The following is a 20,255-nucleotide window of genomic DNA, read 5'->3' on the forward strand; positions in this document are numbered from 1 at the left end:
CGAGGAATCATAAAGCAAAGTTGCTGGACATAGAACTTAAAAGGGGCAATGTGGATGTATGTGGAAGAAGAAAAAGAAGTGGGGAAAGGAAATTTATTGAAAATAATATCTTTAAAATATAAAAACTGTCATATTAATTTTTAAAAAAATTATAATAGAGCTATGAACTTTGAAAATGTATATATTTTGATTTCGGTTCAATCCATTTACTACTATTTCAATCCAAATAGATTCTCTAATCTTAACACAAAGTTGTAAATTCTGAAAGATTATATTTAAAGTCAATTTAATTAACCCTTTCAAAGTCTAGTTTAATTCTATTGTGCTTCTCTAAAATATCGAATTTCTAGATGGGTAGTTCCTAAACTGTAATTAAATGAAACTACTGGTAGAAAAAGAGTATTAAAGTAGGGTTGGGGAAAGGAGCAATATAAGGGTATTTGGGTCATTTACACTACATGCGCTCCATTCCAAATACATAAAATGGTATAGCAAGCTAATTATTAGAATGATTTGGTGCATCCCTACGTTCATTCAAGCACATACCAAGCTCTAGAATGAATCCAGAATTGTGATCCCAACCACCCATTGGACTTCACTTCGGTGTACCAGATGGGTCATCACTAATATAATTGAACTCTTATAACCTTGAATATAAATGTACAAAATTAGTTCCTTGCAACCATGTACCCTAGGACTCCGCGAAAAAAAGTTTACTCTAGGGTTTCCCAAAAGGCTTGGCCTAGTGGTCAAAGTTATCAGTTATCTGCATAGGAGAAAGGTGGAAGGTAACCAGTGGATTACTCGTGGTACATACAAACTGGGCCAAGCACCACTGTTACAGTTGCGCTCATCTTTCAACAATAAACCTTAGTTTTTTAATCTTAAAAGAAAGAATCCAGTACATTATGTGAATTACCAAACATCTGCATTGCTGACTAGAGTCTAAACGAGCTACCTCAATGTAACAGTTCCTAGACAGATTTTTATATTCTAACCACCACAAACCATGCAAATCCAGAAACCAAGTCGACAAATGCAAATGCTCCTTTGAGAAATAGAAGTGTTACTCTTTGTGCAATCCAGAAGAATTAACAAAAAAGAAATAGAACTAGACTAGTCAACACAAACCGTAAGAAGTGCTGATAGCAAGCGTGAATCCATTTCAATATGTGATTCTGATGAATCTTTTTCTTTCTTCTCTTTCGAAGTGCCAGAAACCTCTTTATGTCCCTCGCTCTTTTTATTCATCATCCGTCCATCCCCTGCTTCAGATATTAAGACCTGAAATGTTGATTCAGGATAAAAGGAGGTAAAGAAGGATGTTGTATGAAGTTATGCAAAACACTTGATGAGCTTCAATCATAAAATATGAAGCTCTCAGCTCTACTAAGACAAAAGAGGAAAGATGCATACGACTAACTTATTGGACTATGACAGCTCCAGATCATACCTTAAATAGAGCAAAATATACATCTATCAAACGCTTTGCCACCTTTGGGCCATCCCCCCTGTGACTTAAACGAACTTGGCTTAAAAAGTTAACCTGTTACAATTACAGATAAGTAGGACGTTAGGACTACATATTCTGCATCAGCAATATCTAGAGATGACGACTTTAAAACTACACATCTGCATCAGCATATTTAGAAATGTCGCTAACAGCAAATTGGAACAATAAATAAATACAACATGACTTGCCACCAGAGTTTATTGTTGTATACTTATAAATAGACTCATAATTTTTTACTGATCAAATGGCCAAGTCAGGAGATTAAAGCAAAAGTAAGTTTCAAAAATAGTAAAGTTCAGAAAAAGGACAAGGATCACATCAATGTGTTTACTGAAAACAAGCAAGCAGAAAAAAAGCTCCTACCTAAGAACAAACCACAATGACATTTAAAATTAGGGCCTATTGGTTTGATTTATCTTAAGGAATCAGGTTTTACCGGTTCAATCAATTTCATTAATCACAGACACCAAATTATTGGAGCTATTACTTCAAGAAAAGGATTGGTTTAATCGGTTATGTTATAGTCACTTATATACAGTAACAGTTCTCATAATCCAAACCAAACAGAAGAATTTGGATAGACACACTCTGGAATAAGATTTATCATATCGCAAACAAAAAGAACTTGAAGAGGACAAAAGGTATTCGCAGTTGAAAATACAACCACAAAGTACCTAGTGTGACATGCAAAAAAGATAGCCATAAAGTTTCGACATACAGCATGATACTTGGCTCGCAGTCCCAGATGAGGCCGGAAAAGAAAATTATCAACTTCGTCAATCACCACAGCCTGCACAATAAAACAAATAACACGTTAAACAACAAACTTTCATCAGAAAAACTATCACAACAGAAATCATAACTGCACTTCAGTAATGCTAAGGCATGTGCTTCCTAACAGCTTGTCTATAGTCCAGCAGACTCTCTAAGACATTGATGTAATAGTACCTGCCCACCAAACCATCGCGTATGCTTAAGAAATATAATCCTTATTTCAATATGCATTTCAAGGCATAATATTCTAAAAATGTAACCATTTTCAAAGAGCACATTATCCTGCTTGGTCTTATTCGAACATCACAACTAAGTTAAATTTGTATTTGCACAAACTTCTAACAATTTGAGTTGTAACAGAATAATGACTACACGGGCGCTCTCCATTTTACATGGGATAGATTATGCATGAACAACATCCTTCAGATGGGCTTTCAACAAGCACTCTTGAAAGCAGCTTTTTCCTTTTGAGGGACACTCCTTGAAGCCAACTTGCAAATTTAGAGAAGCCACAACATGAAGACAACCGTGGACCTCACAACATGAAGGATATACAGGCTAAAGATGTGATCAATATAGTAATGTCAAAGCCAACAAACGAACATTTATCAGTTTTAAAATAAAATATTGTATGTCCAAGCACCTTTTTTTATCAGTACTTGTATGTCTAAGCACGTTCAACCAAATACTTTGTTTTACCTTCATATTTGAATGGTCAGCCAAAAGCTTTGATAGGTGATAATCAGCATTAGATGCAACCTTGTTTTTAGGATCTCCTAGCTGCAAGAAAGTGAAGAGGTATCAGCTGGAGCTCCACGGTCCCAAGAACTCTCAAGAACAAAGTAAATGGCACCAGAAGCATTGAGGTAAAGCAGCACCTTGTTTACTAGGGCAGCAAGCAATCGACGCTCTTGTTCTGGTTTGCACTTAAGCAAAACATAAACTGTCTAGAAAACATAAATACAAAGATAAGTATTTCCCCACTTTTTTGGATCACATAATCGAAGTCTTCCAACATATGGACGCTCGAAAATATCAAACTACAGGAAACCGAATTGCAGTGCAGATGCAACATCAAAATCAACACTTCAGACTGAAATAGCGAGTGCAACTACTATGAAAGGAGCAAAATGAGTAACTTAAAAGCAAAATCTTGACAAGTAATGAAGCTATCCAAATTTTGTAGAAGCTTATTAACTCTATTTGGTTGAAGGTAGCGTCCTAATAAATTGGTATATCCGGAGAAAAAGATCTGTGTGATCCTCCAAATACTTTGAAAGGTAATAATAAATTATGTGTAGGTTAGCAGTTGCTGAGTTTCACTCAATTTTTAGGTCTCGATTTGACATTTTGAAGTCAAAAGTAAGATTTTCTCAAAAGTAAAGCATAAACTACATTGTCATAATAAATTTGAACTTCCTAATGAGGTTAAATGAAAGGGGAGTCGCACATGGTCACCAGTGAGTAGTGAAAATAAGCAGTTTAATTGGCTTAGCGCAAAGAGCAAGAAGGAATAAAAGTTTCTCTCATGAGTCATTCTTTTCTCCTTTTCTAAGAGACAATTAGCTAAAAAACGTTGAAGAAGAATTTGCTTTGAGGAGAAACATAGATAGGCAACTATACAGATGTGCAATAAAACTGTCAATAACAACCTTTAGTGCCTTGTCTTTGAGTATATCTAAGACATCTCTTGACGCTTCCTCAAGAGAAGCGATATACCGCTCATACCTGAAATAGAAAACCTTATTCAGCTGAAGATCAACATCTTTTTTTTATATGGGAGAAAACCTTATTTAGTAGAAAATCAACATGGTAACAAAATAACCAAGCATATAATAAAGTGAATTATTGAAAAAAGATTCTAACACGCTCTCTGAAATCATCAAATCGGGAACATCTAGAGTTCCATCAAATATATCCTAGTGCACAATGTCTATTCCCCACATTGATGGTATCATGACATTACAAGCACATGAGACCTATCAACCTAAAACTTATGGTGAATCATGGTCAACCTAACACCCACATCTATAATAACTCGTATACCTACAAAACAGATAGGAGTAAGCCTGCTCGATTACCAAAACGAACAGAGGGGTCCCACTTAGGTATCTAACACTTTCTCTAATGCACTAAGATGAGGAGAGAACACTCAACAGCCATCAACCATGCAGGGCTATGGGTCAACATGGGACACTCCCCCAAAAGTTGGCTCAAGTTTTAAAACAATGCTTCACATGTACTACCATATTTGGAGCTCAAATAATGGAACCATGAAACACTTGCCGAAAAGTTTTGGCTTAAGTGTACCTTTGCTTCAAACATTCCTCCCAATACCAAAAGAGTAGAAGCGAGTAACCATCTTTATTATCCGGAATATGATCTATCGGCCGCTGAAAGAGTGTCTTCAGCTTGCGATCAGGCAGCAGACTGGATAGAATAAATTCTTCAAAGTCAAATAATGAACGAACTAAGCATAATAAGGACGATCAATATGGAAAGAAAAACAAAGTTTAGCGCACCTAGAAACAAACAGTTCTTTTAATGCTTCAACACCTGCCAAAGCATGGCGTTTTCCAACTTTAGCTGTCACCATCCCTACATTGTCATTTTATCTTGATTAGAAACAAGCTCTCGCGACAAACAAACCCGCAGATAGAATCTTAATACTTCAGCCCCTCCAAGGCAGGAGAAAGGAACGGTTAAAAAGTCAATAATCTTGGATACAAACCAGATGAAAAACTAAGTAGGATAAATAAAGTCACAAGGCAGGAGGGCAAGGTCTGCATAAACCCTACCCTCCCTAGACGCCACCAATAGGATAACACTGGGTATGTTGTTGTTTGTTTGTTGTTGTTGTACAAACTAGATGAAAAATTAAGTAGGACACACAAAGTAACAATAACAGAAAGTTATTAAAAATATTCCAACTTTTAGTATGTATAGCAACAGGCGAATGAAAGTAAAGAATGGGTACACATGAATAGGATGCAAATTAAGGGGGATGGAGGAGAGGGGAGAGTTATATGTTTTACTTTGGTTGGTTTGAGGGAAGGGGGAGTTGATAGAAATAAATCTGAACCTCTTCTGCCAAACCAAACGAAGTAACAGAAAAAAAAGAAACTGAACTAGAAAGGAAATATCAAGTAGCTACAACTATGTAATTCAAAACTTTCGTATTATTTCTTTCCTCTTTCCTTAGGGACCAGTCAAGGAAAGGGAAGAAACTCTAACTAATCCTCCTTCCCTTTCAGTGATTCGCCTCACATTATCAGTGCAAAGTCTAGACCTTTTCCTTTAGCATGCCACTACACCTAAAAGTAACCTCCTTGATTGAAAGAACCATATCTTCCTAGACTCAAAATCTGAAAAAAAGAAACATTCTTACATTACAATGTATTAGCTTCCATGAAATGTATTTTCCTGTTAAACACCCATGTTTAACAGTACATAAATAAAACCTCTACAATGACTCAATGAGTGCTGAAAATGAGTATCTCTAACTGCAAAGTTCAGCTCTTTATCAGTCATTTGCCTCATTTTTGTCAAGATCTGACTCCACTTACATTCTTCTTTTCTTCTTCTTCATGAGTTAAAGTTTGCAAATTCTTCATCAAATAAAAAAGCAGAGGAAAATAAACTGTTTTGACAAATGGACTTGAAAAGATATGTTTTTTTTACAATATGTGATGGCAGTTATCACATATAACTATAGCATGAGTAGCAAAAAAAAACACACAGTATGGATAACAAGCCATTAGTCCATCAATTCACAGAAGAATTTAGCTATAACCAGCAGAAAGTTCCAGAAGAATAAATACCTAAAAGAGCATCAAGTGATCTCAAATTGGCAGTCGGATTATCGCCAATCATAACAGAAAAAGCAGACACTTTATCAGCAGCAGTTCCTGACCTTAGCGTGGTAAGTACCATCTTAATATCTCCACTTTGTCCTCTTGAAGACTCATAGTCCATTGCATACTGCGCCAATAACCTCTCCCCCATTTCCTTCTTCTTTTCCACTTTCTTTTTCCATTCGTCTAAATTCTTAATCTCAACATTTTTCTTCTCTCCAATAACTTTATCTTCTAATTCTGCAGCATCAACGTACCATACCCCCGACGCGCTCGCTTTCACAAGCGGAAGCTTAGGCATGTTCTTGTATTTGCTATGTGTTGTATTCCATAAATTATTGTCAATTTTTTCAGGTTCTTTGGGCTGCGGCTTGGGATTTTTTCCAAATTTATCGTTGTTATTGGTTTTCTTTTTGTTGAACTTGTTTTCTTTTTCATGTTGAGAGTGTTTCTTGGTATTGGTATTTTTATCATCAGAAGGTGGCTGTTTGTGGGGTTTGATTCGACCTTTTTTGCGGAAGTCAGAGTCGTCGAAGCCGGAAGATGGCGTGGAGGTGGCAAGACCGAGTGAAGAAGCGAAAGAAGCTACATCTGACTGGAGTGCTTCAATGTCTGTGGAACTTTTGGAACTTTTAGCATTCGCCATTTCAGGGAGAAGAGAGTGGTGAAGTTGCTGGAGGGTTTTCGGAAAGGGTTTAGTAAAAGAGAAAATAGAACCGGGCCAAAATTATGAAACTGCTTGTACTCTGTGCTTCTAAAGTTGCGCTAAGCTATTGGGTCTTCCATAATCGTTGTAGCTAAGCAATTGGGTCTCCTTTAGCGTTAACAAAGGTAGGTATTGGGCCATCTAATACAAGCCCAGGTGTAGATTTAGATGTAGGGTAAAAATCAGAAGTAGCCTAATTTACAACTAGTAATTGAAAAATAGCTATAGCTACAATTTTAAAAGTAATTAAAATTTAGTTGTTTTTTTATTTAAAGATAAAATTTAAACAAAAATAAAATTAACAATCCAAAAAAATTCTAGCATAATATGCTGGATTTCAAATTTTTTACATATGAGATTCCAGTATAATGTGTTGGAATTTCATAATATGCTCGAACTTTATACGCAGAAACTCCAAAATCCTGCATATTATGCTGAAAATTTTCGTGTTTCAGCTAAAATAGTAGTTATTTTTTAATTACTTTGCAAATACTAGTTATTTTTTAATTATCAGTCCAAATACAGGCTAGCCCATGCAATTTTGCCTAAGTTAATTGAAAAGTAACCACAATTCCCAATTGATCTAAATTTAGCCACTTTATAATAAGTTGGACAAACATATCCTCAACTAAACATCAAAACTCTACTTTCTTTTTCTCTGCTTCTTCTTTTTCACTTTAATATCTCCTATAAAGCTCATATGAACCTTGTGGGAAAAGTAACACATATTTAATATATGTTCGAATACCTTATTTTGCATAAAAAAATTTCTAAGTGTATAAGAGTTGACTGTATTTTTTGGAACTTAATGTTCGCTCTTCTCTTTTACTTTTTAGTTTCATTATAGAAACATACTATGTCGTTTGTTCTTCTTTTTATAGAGTTTGAATTGTGAAAAATGATGAAGTACATGTAAAAATGTTGAAATTTAATGATGGAGTCCATGAAAAATGTTGGAGCTATTGTTGGAGTTCAGGAAAAAAATAATACTATTCATTAAAAAAATATTGGAACTACTTCTGGATTTAATGAAAAAATATCGGAGTTCATACTGGAGTTCATGCATAAAATGCGAGCGTTAATGTCGAAGTTCATGAAAACATATTGAATTTGATAAAAAAAAGATATTGGAGTTCACGCAAAAAAAAATGGAATTCTAGAAAAAAATTGGAATGAATGGTGGAAGTTTAAGAAATAAGTTGGGTTCGCAAAAAAGGTTGGAATTGGAACTTCTAACAAATAACATTCACGTATTGTATCATGGAATTTAGAAAAGGTGAAAAAGATGAAAAACTGGAACTCTCATCATGTCACGCCCCAAACCTGGGGTGAGACCGGCACCCGGTGCCTCACATATCCTTGCGTACCAACTTGCAACTAAGGAACTCTGAACATATGATATCATACTTTGGCCATGGGTCACATTGCAAGACAACGGTGAATGCTGACTAAATGTCAATATAAAGCTGGGCCGACAAGGCCGTCGTACTTACTACAGCTGACAAACCAACCAAATATACATAAAAGGCCTACAAGCCCATCACATTGTACTAACTGGCAGAATATGTCTACAAGCCTCTACTAATGGATATACTATGATCGGAATAGGGTCCCGACCTACTCATAACATATATACACAAGATGTACATAAAGCTCTAGACCCGGCAACTCTGAAGAGCATGGAGCTTACCGATCAAGCTGAATTCGGGCAACACCTAATGAGGAGATCTACCCGTCTGTCTGTCTGAACCTGCACGCATGAAATGCAACGCCCCCATAAAAGGGGCGTCAGTACGAAATAATGTACCGAGTATGTAAGGCAATATACTGAAAGCTGAAACTAAACTGATCATATGATAACTGAAAGTAACTGGAAGTCAAAGATAATCTGAAGATTTGCTTAACTACTGATACTGACTCAACTCTCTCAATATAGTAAGCAAAATAGCTGCCGTAGTAGGCTCGATCATAGGCGCTCGGCCATACTAGGCTCTGTATCTTGACCAACTGGCTCGCTCATAGGCGTTCGGCCACAGTAGGCTCGGTATATAACTTACCATCTGATCAGTGGTTGCCCAATAGGGGCCTGCCCATCGATTATAGCTCGATGGTAATGAAAATAATGTAATACTGTATATATAGACTCTCTGCTCTCTTGACTGGAAGAAGGAAATAATCAAATGAATATGAAGTCCCGATAAAGAAAATATTGTAACTTGCGAGACTAGCAAAATATACGTAAATTTCAGAATATGAATTTTTTTTATGCCTCGTTATCAAACTTGTGTAATGACGAGATCATGCCAAAATGAAGGATGGGCTTAGCCTTAATATACCTGAAGTAGGGAAAACCCCGTATGTTATTCTTGAAAAGGATCGCACCGCACTCCCTTAGAATTGACGCAGTGCAATTTCGTATGAATTTCTTCACCAACCTAATAATTGCCGTTGCTTATTCTAATATAAAATCTGATATGAACTTTCAAAATCTTCTCCAAAATGGGATTTTGATGCCAAATGAGCATAATGGTAAAGATGACTAATTGAGCATAATGGTAAAGTCAACCCTCCACGTTTCTAAGGGCCAAATGCAATATCCATGTGTCTTGCTAATCCAGTAAGCTAAATCAAGAGTCATCAGACTCTTTTCTACTTGCTGCCACGTGTGGGGGCTTTGTCCCACCTACAATTATTCACAAATTCTAAATTACATGGTTAACTTCTCATTAAACCAATAATTAACCAATTACCTACATAATTACGAATTGTCTCAAATTACTTAAAATACTACTCCTTTTAATACACTTTATACATCATATTGCCATGGTCATATGGTACCTTATATGGCACTAGTCCATAAATACCGGGTATAATAGCTCAGACCGTATTTTATTCCAAATAGCTCACTTTCAACGAAATTCATTTTCTTCGATTTGCTTACCATTTCTCCTTCATGAATTTACTCATCACTTGTTTGAAATAGCATAATACTTAAAATCCCAAAATAATCTCATTCCCGAGCTTATGTCGATTAACTTACGGCGAAACATTAATGTACAAGAAAAATGTGGGATGTAACATCTCACTTCAGAGCTCTCATTAGTTTATTTATGGCGTACTTTCGTGTACGAAAATATGGGGTGTAACATCATTCCCCCCTTTAGAACATTCGTCCTCGAATGTTGACTGATGCACTTATCTTGTTCATAGCCCATATCTCTTGCGAATACTTTAGTACTCCTCTTGCCATCTAGGCAACTGTTCTGTGAATAAGTCCAAAGGCCAGGACATTTCCCCTTTAGTCCTCATTCTCATACCACAATTTGTGGTTGAAATCTTTCCAATATCGTAATTGTTGCTACCTTCTGTCATGCAGCCTGTATGACTCTGACCTTGTAAGTGCGTCTATGCGACTCTTTTTTCCTTTTTTTTTTGCTCTAGCTTCTAGGCAATCTCTAGGCCTCACTTTGCAAACACATACAAAGCTTGATAAAATATCCCTCTGGGCATTTGTAGGTATACTAAAGTTCTTTTCCTGATACTTCGTTGAAATTACGAATATCGCTACATCTTGTTTCACAGACCCGATTATCTATCCGCATAATTTTACTGCATCTAGGTAGGTCATATTATACCATAACTCTCACTTCGGTTTATCATTGTTGAGGTCTGCTACCAAATTCCAGCTTACTCTTGTCGCTTATCCCATATGTATAAATGTAAGTCCTTTAATGCTTCCTCATTACTGTTCCTCTTAAGAATAACGACCTAATTTCAGCTAATACTTTGTGACTTTTGTCCATCCATTATGATTCGCCTCAATATTGATCTACAATATACCACTAATAACTTGAAACTTTTTACGTAATACCTTGCCACTAGGGCTTACGTTGCATCGAGAAATATTTGAAGTGATTTCCATAATCGTATTTCATAGTATCTCAATGTGATTCACCTTATGGGGGTATTCTAATCTCGTGCCGTCCGCGAAATCTTTTCTCCTTCCTTTTTTCTTTTCTTCAAATCATTATTCAATCAAAGGCCCAAACATCCTCTTTTATCTTTCACCATTACACCCTTATTTTATTACCAGGTCAACATTCTATTTCTTCTAAATACTATACTGAGAAGGCTCATTTGAGCTTGAGGTTAAATCACTATTCAACCTCATTTTAGTCATAGGCTCCTTTGAGCTCATTCAGGCTATACTAAGTCAACTCTCTCTCATTTTTGTGGGCTTAAACCCGAGGGCTTATCCATTCTCATCACCTTCTCACTCGCCCTTTCTTATCCTTACTTCTGTCTTCCTACCATCTTGTTGCTCTACTATACTTTAGCTTGCGACCCATACATATCCATTTATACTACTCGTAGCCTTCCTTCAACTTCCTTGCACCCTAGATTTCCTTATGTTATTCTAGAACATCGAGCGAGACATCAGATCGTCTCTAACTCTTCTTTACTTTCTTGGCTAGATCTCTTGGTACCTAGAAACCATAAACTGGAAAATATGCCAATGTCGACGCTGCTATCGATACTGAATCCCAGCGTTTCTAGCCTTCTATCCGAAGTATGGACTATTCCCAACCTTCTGTATATGGGTATCTTGTACGTTGTTCACTTTCACCTTTCTTACCTTAAAATCTCGCATCACATCTTCTATCCCTTTCATGACCTCCTTTCCGCATAAGTGTAATTCACATCCACAACTTGAACTTCTATTATAATACTTGCACCTTTTTACATGATTCGTTGAGAGCTTTATACTGACTTCTTATGAGGCTGGTATTCTTCTAACTGGACCTCTGATATTAAGAGCGACTCTGCAATGTTCTCAATCACTATGTCCATAATTTTATGGGTTCAGTAATCAAACTCCTGATTTACTTAGTTGATGTAACTCTTTAGTTTCCTCCTTCCTCTGATCAACCTTTATGTAGGCTTAAGCTATCTTCCAATCTGCGGCTAATGGTCTTAGTTATTACTTTTAGCCTTTCATGGCGCTATGGAATATCCATGATACAATCCTTTAGCAATTCAGTCCTTTGTTTACGACCCGGGCTCAATTCTTCCTTTTAACTTATACCGGAACTTTCTACGGCTGTATGGTTGTCAACATATGTGCTGCATGGATAATACTCCGAACCTTTAAGTGCATCCATAACGTAACCAACTCTGGATCATTGATCGAATAATTCCTTTCTTTCCATTTTAGCTTTCTTTAAACGTAAGCTATTACTTTTCTTGGTCTTTCTGCCCCCTTGTTATGTTCATACTTAGCTTATCTTAATGCCCACACATATTGAAATTCCATACAACTCATATGATCTTGAACATCACTTCTGATTTTACTCCCTGTTCACTAGCTATGGTAGGTGCCACTTTCTTAGGGAGTGCATACAATGTTGTTTTGAGACTGTTGTTATAAGACTATTTCCTCTTTAGGTCACTGAGTTTAGGTTGCAGCCTTCTTCCTTATTTTCCTTAGCTAGTCTTTCCTTGTAGTACTTAGAGAGGACCCTCTAACTCTTGTAAGGCTGCAAGCTTATTACATTGTATACTTGACGAACCTTCTGATGTCCTTCCTTGCCTATACCTATCCGTAGTGACTTACCTCCACGCCCTTGTGCTTGTGGGGTCGCTTCTGAATTGATATTTTGACTGTCTCCCCATTGGCACTCTCTTTTATTTTCATAATACTCATACGGTACTTTTTTAACTCCCCCAACTCCTGTATGAATATATCTCAAGTATTATAATGTCATAACTACGAGGTTGGATTCCCCCTGTTGGGGTTCACTCTATTTATCTTGCACGATCTACTGATTTGTCTGTATCCTCTTATCTAGCCATACCAGGCTCTTCTTAAATCAACTACTAACCACTCGTTGGTCCACTCTCATATCAATATTCCGTGTAATCCTTCTTGGGTTATTTCCTTTGTCTTAACTTGCCTCTCGCACTGGCTCCTTATTTATCAATAACATCCGAGGCAGGAACCCTTACTTCCTTTCCTTAACGCCGTGTTTGCATAACGTTTTGGAATCGTAGCTTATCTGTAGGATTTGAATAAGTGCAATTTCATCCCTTTCTTATTTTTGTCGCATACTTTATTTACCATTCCATAGTTACAAGAACCACTTAATTCTGACTTAATATCATGTCACTCCATATCCCTCCCCTTTAGGGGAGTACTAAGAGTTGGAGCTACGACAATCTGCCTATAGATGTTTTACCTCTTCATTTTTTGCGTCCTTTCACATCATCGATGACCCTTACTCTGCTTGCGGTAATCCTTCTGTACTAAGGATAACAAAATTCCTTACTCTCTAGGGTGACACTTAGTGCAACTGGCACACATAGTCCCTTAGGCTTAACTTTGCTCGCATTGCTTGCTTCAGGGAAGCGTCTTCCTGAATGACCTCTAAGGGTTATTCTTCTGTCGTCCATTCTAATATTGTCGGAATGCAATCTCTGAATTTCTCAAGATGCCGACTATTATCAAATCATTTTGTCCCTAATTCATGTTTAGTTTATCTTGTTCACCAGTCCATACTGATTTCTATTACTATGGGATCTAGCTTTTCCTTCTGGTAGTCACATTGGAGTCATGAACTTATTTCTCGAAATGAGGATGTGACTGTATGACCTATACTATTTTGTTGTCTTAAGGCCCATCACCTTTCGTCTCTTTCTTCATTTGACTATAGATTATGTAACACTCTACCGTTGTCATCCATGTATCACATCTCACTAATAATTCTTCCTTATCTCTCTTCTCATTACTCTGATAATATTTCTGCCTATACCTTTCTTGTGAAAACTTCAACACAATATTGTTTCGCTTTTCGCTCTCCTTGCTTCATTCATCGGCTCTTCGGGTTGCTCAACATCCTCTCTCTACTAGGGACAAGAGTCACGCTAAGGTAATATTTATCCCTTCAAGGCTTTTAGTGCCTATCTTCGGAATTTTTTGATCATGCTATTATTCACATCTAATTGTAATATTCTAGAGTGCACCATCTGGGTGTCTCACAAGGAGATCTATTAGCACATTTGTAATATCCTTCGGAAATGTCAACTAACACAAATAATCCATTCACCATTTTGGGTTACTCTAACCCAGCCGGATCCTGATGTTCCGTCCTTTCTTAAACTACAACTGTCAGCCCCCAAAAGGCATAACTGAGATCGGTGCGGCCAATTGTACATACCTCTGTTATTGATGAAGGTGACGCAAAACACTTATATCTCCCTTCTTGAATTGTAGATAATGTTCATCTCTACTAACTAGATACCATGTACCCTTCTTCACCTTGTTTCTTTTATTTGTTGGAACTTTTATCTTCTGATTCTTTTATTGCTTTTTACCATAAGAGTGGATAGATTTTTTTTTGCCTTAGGGATGCTTATCAAGAAGCTTACACCTATTAGTACACACATGATCTGCTGGAGACCTCACATTTACTCATCCTAAGCATGATGCAAAGTCGAGTTCCTCTGAATCAACTCTTCCTTAGCCATATCTCTTACCAACCGTATTTCTGGATGTAGGTGTCGTCTTATTATGAATAAAATAGAGTTTAACAGTTTGAATTATTACAACTGAGTTCTACAACACGATCTATAGTAAGAAGAAAGAGTGACAGTCCTAAATGCCCTGTAGCCTCCTGCTTATAAGTGTGGTGCACAACACACCCATAAACAAGACTCTACTAGGCACGGCTTGTAGACTCCCTAAGACAGAACAGCTCTGATACCACTTTTGTCACGCCGAGAATCTGGGGGCGAGACCGGCACCCGGTGCATCACCTATCCTTGCGTACCAACTTGCGACTAAGGAACTCTGAACATATGATATCATACTTTGGCCATGGGCCACGTTGCAAGACAACGGCGAATGCTGACTAAATATCAATATAAAGCTGGGCCGACAAGGCCGTCATACATACTACAACTGACAAACCAACCAAATATACATACAAGGCCTACAAGCCCATCATGCTACACTAACTGATAGAATATGTCTACAAGCCTCTACTGATGGATATACTGTGATCGGAACAGGGTCCCAACCTACTCATAACATATATACACAAGATGTACATAAAGCTCTAGACCCGGCAACTCCGAAGAGCATGGAGCTTACCGATCAAGATGAACTCGGGCAATACCTAATGAGGAGATCTACCCGCCTGTCTGTCTGAACCCGCACGCATGAAACGCAGTGCCCCAGAAAAGAGGCGTTATTACGAAATAATGTACCGAGTATGTAAGGAAATATACTGAGAGCTGAAATTGAACTGATCATATGATAACTGAAAGTAATTGAAAGTCAAAGATAATCTGAAGATATGCTTACTTGTTGATACTGACTCAACTCTCTCAATATAGTAAGCAAAATAGTTGTCCGGCCCTATAAGGCTCGGTATATATATATATATATATATATATATATATATATATATATATATATATATATATATATATATAGTAGACTCGATCATAGGCGCTCGACCATACTAGACTCTATATCTCGACCAACTAGGCTCGCTTATAGGCGCTCGGTCACAGTAGGCTCGGTATATAACTTACCATCTGATCAGAGGTTGCCCAATAGGGGGCTGCCCATCGATTATAGCTCGATGGTAATGAAAATAATGTAATACTGTATATATAGACTCTCTACTCTCTTGACTAAAAGAAGGAAATAATCAAATGAATATGAAGTCCCGAGAAAGAGAATATTGTAACTTGCGAGATTAACAAAATATACGTAAATTCCGGAATATGAATTTTTTTTTATGCCTCGTTATCAAACTTGTGTAATGACGAGATCATGCCAAAATGAAGGAAGGGCTTAGCCTTAACATACCTGGAGTTGGGAAAAACCCATATGATGTTCTTGAGAAGAATCACACCGCACTCCCTTAGAATTGTAAAATCCCGTTATTATACGCAGTGCAATTTCGTATGAATTTCTTTACCAACCTAAGAATTCCCGTTGCTTATTCTAATATAAAATCTTATATGAACTTTCAAAATCTTCTCCAAAATAGAATTTTGATGCCAAATGAGCTTAATGGTAAAGATGACCCCATTAAACCAATAATTAACCAATTACCACATAATTAAGAATTGCCTCAAAATACTTAAAATACTACTCCTTTTTAATACACTTTATACGTCATATTTCCATGGTCATATGGTACCTTGTATGACACTAGTCCATAAATACCGGGTATAATAGCTCGGACCGTATTTTATCCCAAATAGCCCACTTTCGACGAAATTCATTTTTTTCGATTTGCTTACGCTCTCTCCTTCATGAATTTACTCATCACTTGTTTGAAATAGCATAATACTTCAAATCCCAAAATAATCTCATTCCCGAGCTTACGTCGATTAACTTACGACGAAACATTAACGTACAAGAAAAATGCGGGATGTAACATCTCACTTCCGAGCTCTAATTAGTTTATTTATGGCGTACTTTCATGTACGAAAATATGGGGTGTAACACATCATTCCATGTTCCAACTCCAACATAATATACTGTGTAAAAGCTTACACTCCCGTATAGTACTCGAGTTCGAAATAACCAAAAAATATAAAGAAGATGCCTTTTCCGCATTTACTAAATTGGGAGTGTTTTTATTCAAATATTATTTTGAGTATTTTTGTTTAAATATTATTTTCGCTAAAAAAAGTGGCTAGGTTTTAATTAGTTTTGAAACCGCGACTAACTAATTCCCAATTACCGATTCAAAAAATGGCTATTTCTTAATTTCTCTCGTTTTCGAGAGGAACAAATTCTAATTTTGGGCTTGCACTTTGAATTTTGAAATACCATTACCTTAAGGAAACTACACATTTGGTCACCCGATTATATTTACATTTGCTAGTCAATATACATATATTATATACAATTTGATAGATCTTAAACACTGTTGCCTTATGTTTTGATGATCTAACAAACTTACTGCTCTCAGTTAGGGAACCTGAATTGCTGCAAACTTTAACGGACTCCGATAAAAGATTAACTGCTACAGATTCAGGAGCTAAGAACCAAACAAGGACCTGATGCTCCTGTGGTTCCTATATAGCAGTATAGAGTCAATTGGACACAGCTGGAACTGAAGTGACTGACGGCACTGTTTCTGCCGCACTGCACCACACTGTCAGCCCACTCATTCTCTAACCAAACAAAGTACTCACATCATTTCAATTGATGTGATCAAGACGTACCAAAGGGGATCTATACAAAAACATCACTGGAAGGGTTCTATTTCTCATTCAAGCACTTAGCAAAAACAGAGAAATCATCCTCTCAAGCTTGAAGAACAAGGTTGAACGCCACTAAGGACCAGTTCCTAAAAGATTGATTGTTGTTGTCCTAGTTGAGTTGTAACCTTGTTATTGTACTTACTATATCTCCTAAATCGCTTACTTAGAAGCATACTGATTAGGAATTCTCTTGTAAATTCGTAAACTCGTTGAGTTTATGTTGTGACTAGATTTAGTCATAAGGAAAAGTCTTTGTAATCGTAGAGTTACAAAGTGGCTTGTGGTGACAGCACCACAAGTTAGTAAAAAGCTTTTGTAACTAGGATAGTCACAAAGTGGCTTGTGGTAGAGGTACCACAAGTTAGTTGAGTAAATCCTTTGCAATCGGAAGTATTGTAAAGTGGCTTGTAATAGGTAAGATTACAAGTTAGTAAAGTTAAAAGCCTACAATGTAGGTCGTAGTTTTTTGATCCCCTTGTGTGGGATTTTTTCACGTAAAAATCCTCTGCCTCATTTACTTACTGCTTTACTAAGTGTTCTCAGCAGAAACTTGTAGAGGACCAGGTGTTCTACGATTTAGTGGACCCATACAAATTAACACTAATTATACACATATTGAATATTGGCACTTATTTTTTCGGGTGGGCAACTCTACATTGTAAAGTTTTCTTATTCTTTGAGAAATTTACACAAATGTCCCAAATAAGTCTCAATTTACCAACCTCTAGCCATTAGTCATAGACTTACCAAAACTAGCCAAGCACATATAAAAATTGAAAAACTAAATAAATAAGGTTATTTCTCTTAAAGAATCGCATGCAAAATTCACCTTCCATATTTTTAAGCGTGGCTAGCAACATTAGATGCAAGACGGAAAGAAAATTTCATAGATGATGTAGCAAATAAGGTGATGAAATACAAAAAAATATTACAATATTCCAAAAATCTAAACAAAAAAGGAATTTTTTCAATGGGTATAGTTGAAATTCATTGAAAACATATGGAGAAGACAACGTACAATATTTGAGAAAGATTGGAGATGATTTGGACTGGTTTTGTGTCAAAATTCTTAATTAAATCGAGTTCAAAGAATTCTTCTGCGGCACATGTATCAAACACGTATCACGCATGTATCTCATGCACATGTATACATAGATATACATATGATACACAATTGATATAAATATGATACATATGTGATACACATTGTGATACGCATATCATTTTTTTCATGTTCAATTTTTATTTCGGATTTTCAATTCAAACCACCTCAAAACTTCACCAAACCATCCCAAAACTGAGATTCAAGCTCCTTAAGATGTACCTAATTTATTCTAATAATACCCACTCAAGAAAAAGCAAAAAATTGACATTTTTTTTTGCTACAAATAGTTAATTGGCTAATATTATTAATATTTGGCTAATATTAGTAATATTTTATGAATTTGTGAATTTTTGTAATGAACTACTTATAAATAGAGATAGCCGGTAGTTCCCTTCCCTTCCCTTCCCTTCCCTTCATAGCCCGCCGGAAAATAAATTGAACTTGGGTTAAGCCTTTCAAATTCCAATGAGCCTTTCATATATTTATACTTTGATGAGTTCTTTCAAAAGCAATCTAACGAGTGTATAAATTAAATACAAATGACATAAATAATTCTTGAAGTGTACCTATTTAATTTTGTTACATTATATTTGGGTCAAACGACTTAGATAGATTAAATATGACTTATTTAGTAAGAGCTTTGTGTTATTGTTTAAATTAAGGCACAAATAAGCCACAAAATATAACTCCTATTTTTCATATATAGTACATTACTATAATAATGATGGGTCAAAAAGTTTTCCCTTTGACGATGATAATAAAAACCAATGTCCCAATTAAGACTAGATAGTTTGCTGCCATTATACTTTTAACTGAGGGAGAAGAACAATAGCCATAAATCATCACAAATTATAGAGAGCCAGTTCGTTTCAAAATAAAGTAGAAAAAAGTATAATACTAGTGTTCCCAGCTTCAGTTTCTCCATCTTCATTAGTGAGCATTTTCAATTTAGCTTATGGATAAGGTTTAAGATGGTTTAAAAGTTGTGGCTTCTTTTGAGTTCGTTAAGGTAAACAAGACCAGATTGTGCTCATTCTGTCCTAGTCTTTTTATTTTAGGAAACAATCGTGTCATTTTTTTTGTTTTTTGTTTTTGGAGCACTTTTGTGGGAGTCACATGACTTGAACATTTTGTGGGAGATATTAGTTTTTAACATATCCTAATGGAATGATGAAAGTACTCTGTTTCGAATACTTAAGGAAAATTTAAGGATGTAACTTTAAGTGGGCGTTTGGACACAAGAATTGTAAAATTCCGAAAAGAGTGAATTTTTTTTCTAAGTGAAAATGGTATTTGAAAATTAGAGTTATGTTTGGACATGAATATAATTTTGAATTATTTTTAAATTTTTGTGAGTGATCTGAGTGAAATATTTGAAAAAAATAACTTTTTGAAGTTTTTCAAATTTTCGAAAAATTTCAAAATTCATCTTCAAATGAAAATTGAAAATTTTATGGCCAAACACTGATTTCGAAAAAAAAAAGTGATTTTTTTTTTGGAAAAGAAGTAAAAAAAATTTCATGGCCAAACCAGCTCTAAATTTGGACGGTAGATTGGCGGTGTTTTTTGGCCAAAAGCTCTTCTAAATCACTGCAAATCATGTCTCCACGGGCAATATATCTTTTCTCTTTCCTGTTTAAAGATTTGAAAAAACACCATTTTACATTGTTCACTTGCTCCACCAATAAGCGATATAACTAATAAGATAATCTCCCCTCTCATCTCTTTTATCATTGTAATATCACCCCCTGTAAACAATTATTAAGATAATCCATGTTTATATTTGTTTACAACAACCAATACATCGAATAATAGTTTGGACAAAGATTAGCTATTTATATTTGTACTACATATATCACACTGTATTAGATACATGTATCAGTTTGAAGATGTCGCAGTAATATGTCAAGTCTTAAAAGGCAAAGAACGAGCTTTCTTTATCTAATGAGTTAGGACTATGCATCAAAATCTTGTTGTACTCCACTCTCGCAACATATACTACACCATGAATCGGAC

The 20,255-nt window shown here is 36.0% G+C and overlaps 1 protein-coding gene across 1 annotated transcript in view; it reads right to left on the bottom strand.

Annotated features, from left to right (window-relative positions):
• LOC109244192 (CCAAT/enhancer-binding protein zeta-like) overlaps positions 1-6,877 on the bottom strand; it is an 11,678-nt gene extending 4,801 nt beyond the window's left edge. The window contains exons 1-9 of the mRNA XM_019411245.1: positions 6,109-6,877; positions 4,810-4,885; positions 4,598-4,717; positions 3,940-4,015; positions 3,166-3,234; positions 2,987-3,067; positions 2,232-2,303; positions 1,454-1,546; positions 1,132-1,284 (exon numbers count right to left, since the gene is read on the bottom strand). Of these exons, the coding sequence (XP_019266790.1) occupies positions 1,132-1,284; positions 1,454-1,546; positions 2,232-2,303; positions 2,987-3,067; positions 3,166-3,234; positions 3,940-4,015; positions 4,598-4,717; positions 4,810-4,885; positions 6,109-6,787 (1,419 nt within the window). The 5' untranslated portion in view covers positions 6,788-6,877. The remainder of the gene's footprint in view (positions 1-1,131; positions 1,285-1,453; positions 1,547-2,231; positions 2,304-2,986; positions 3,068-3,165; positions 3,235-3,939; positions 4,016-4,597; positions 4,718-4,809; positions 4,886-6,108) is intronic.
• Positions 6,878-20,255: the final 13,378 nt, after the last annotated feature.

The sequence above is a fragment of the Nicotiana attenuata genome, unplaced genomic scaffold (assembly GCF_001879085.1).
Source record: "Nicotiana attenuata strain UT unplaced genomic scaffold, NIATTr2, whole genome shotgun sequence".
In the NCBI taxonomy this organism is placed as follows: Eukaryota; Viridiplantae; Streptophyta; class Magnoliopsida; order Solanales; family Solanaceae; genus Nicotiana; species Nicotiana attenuata.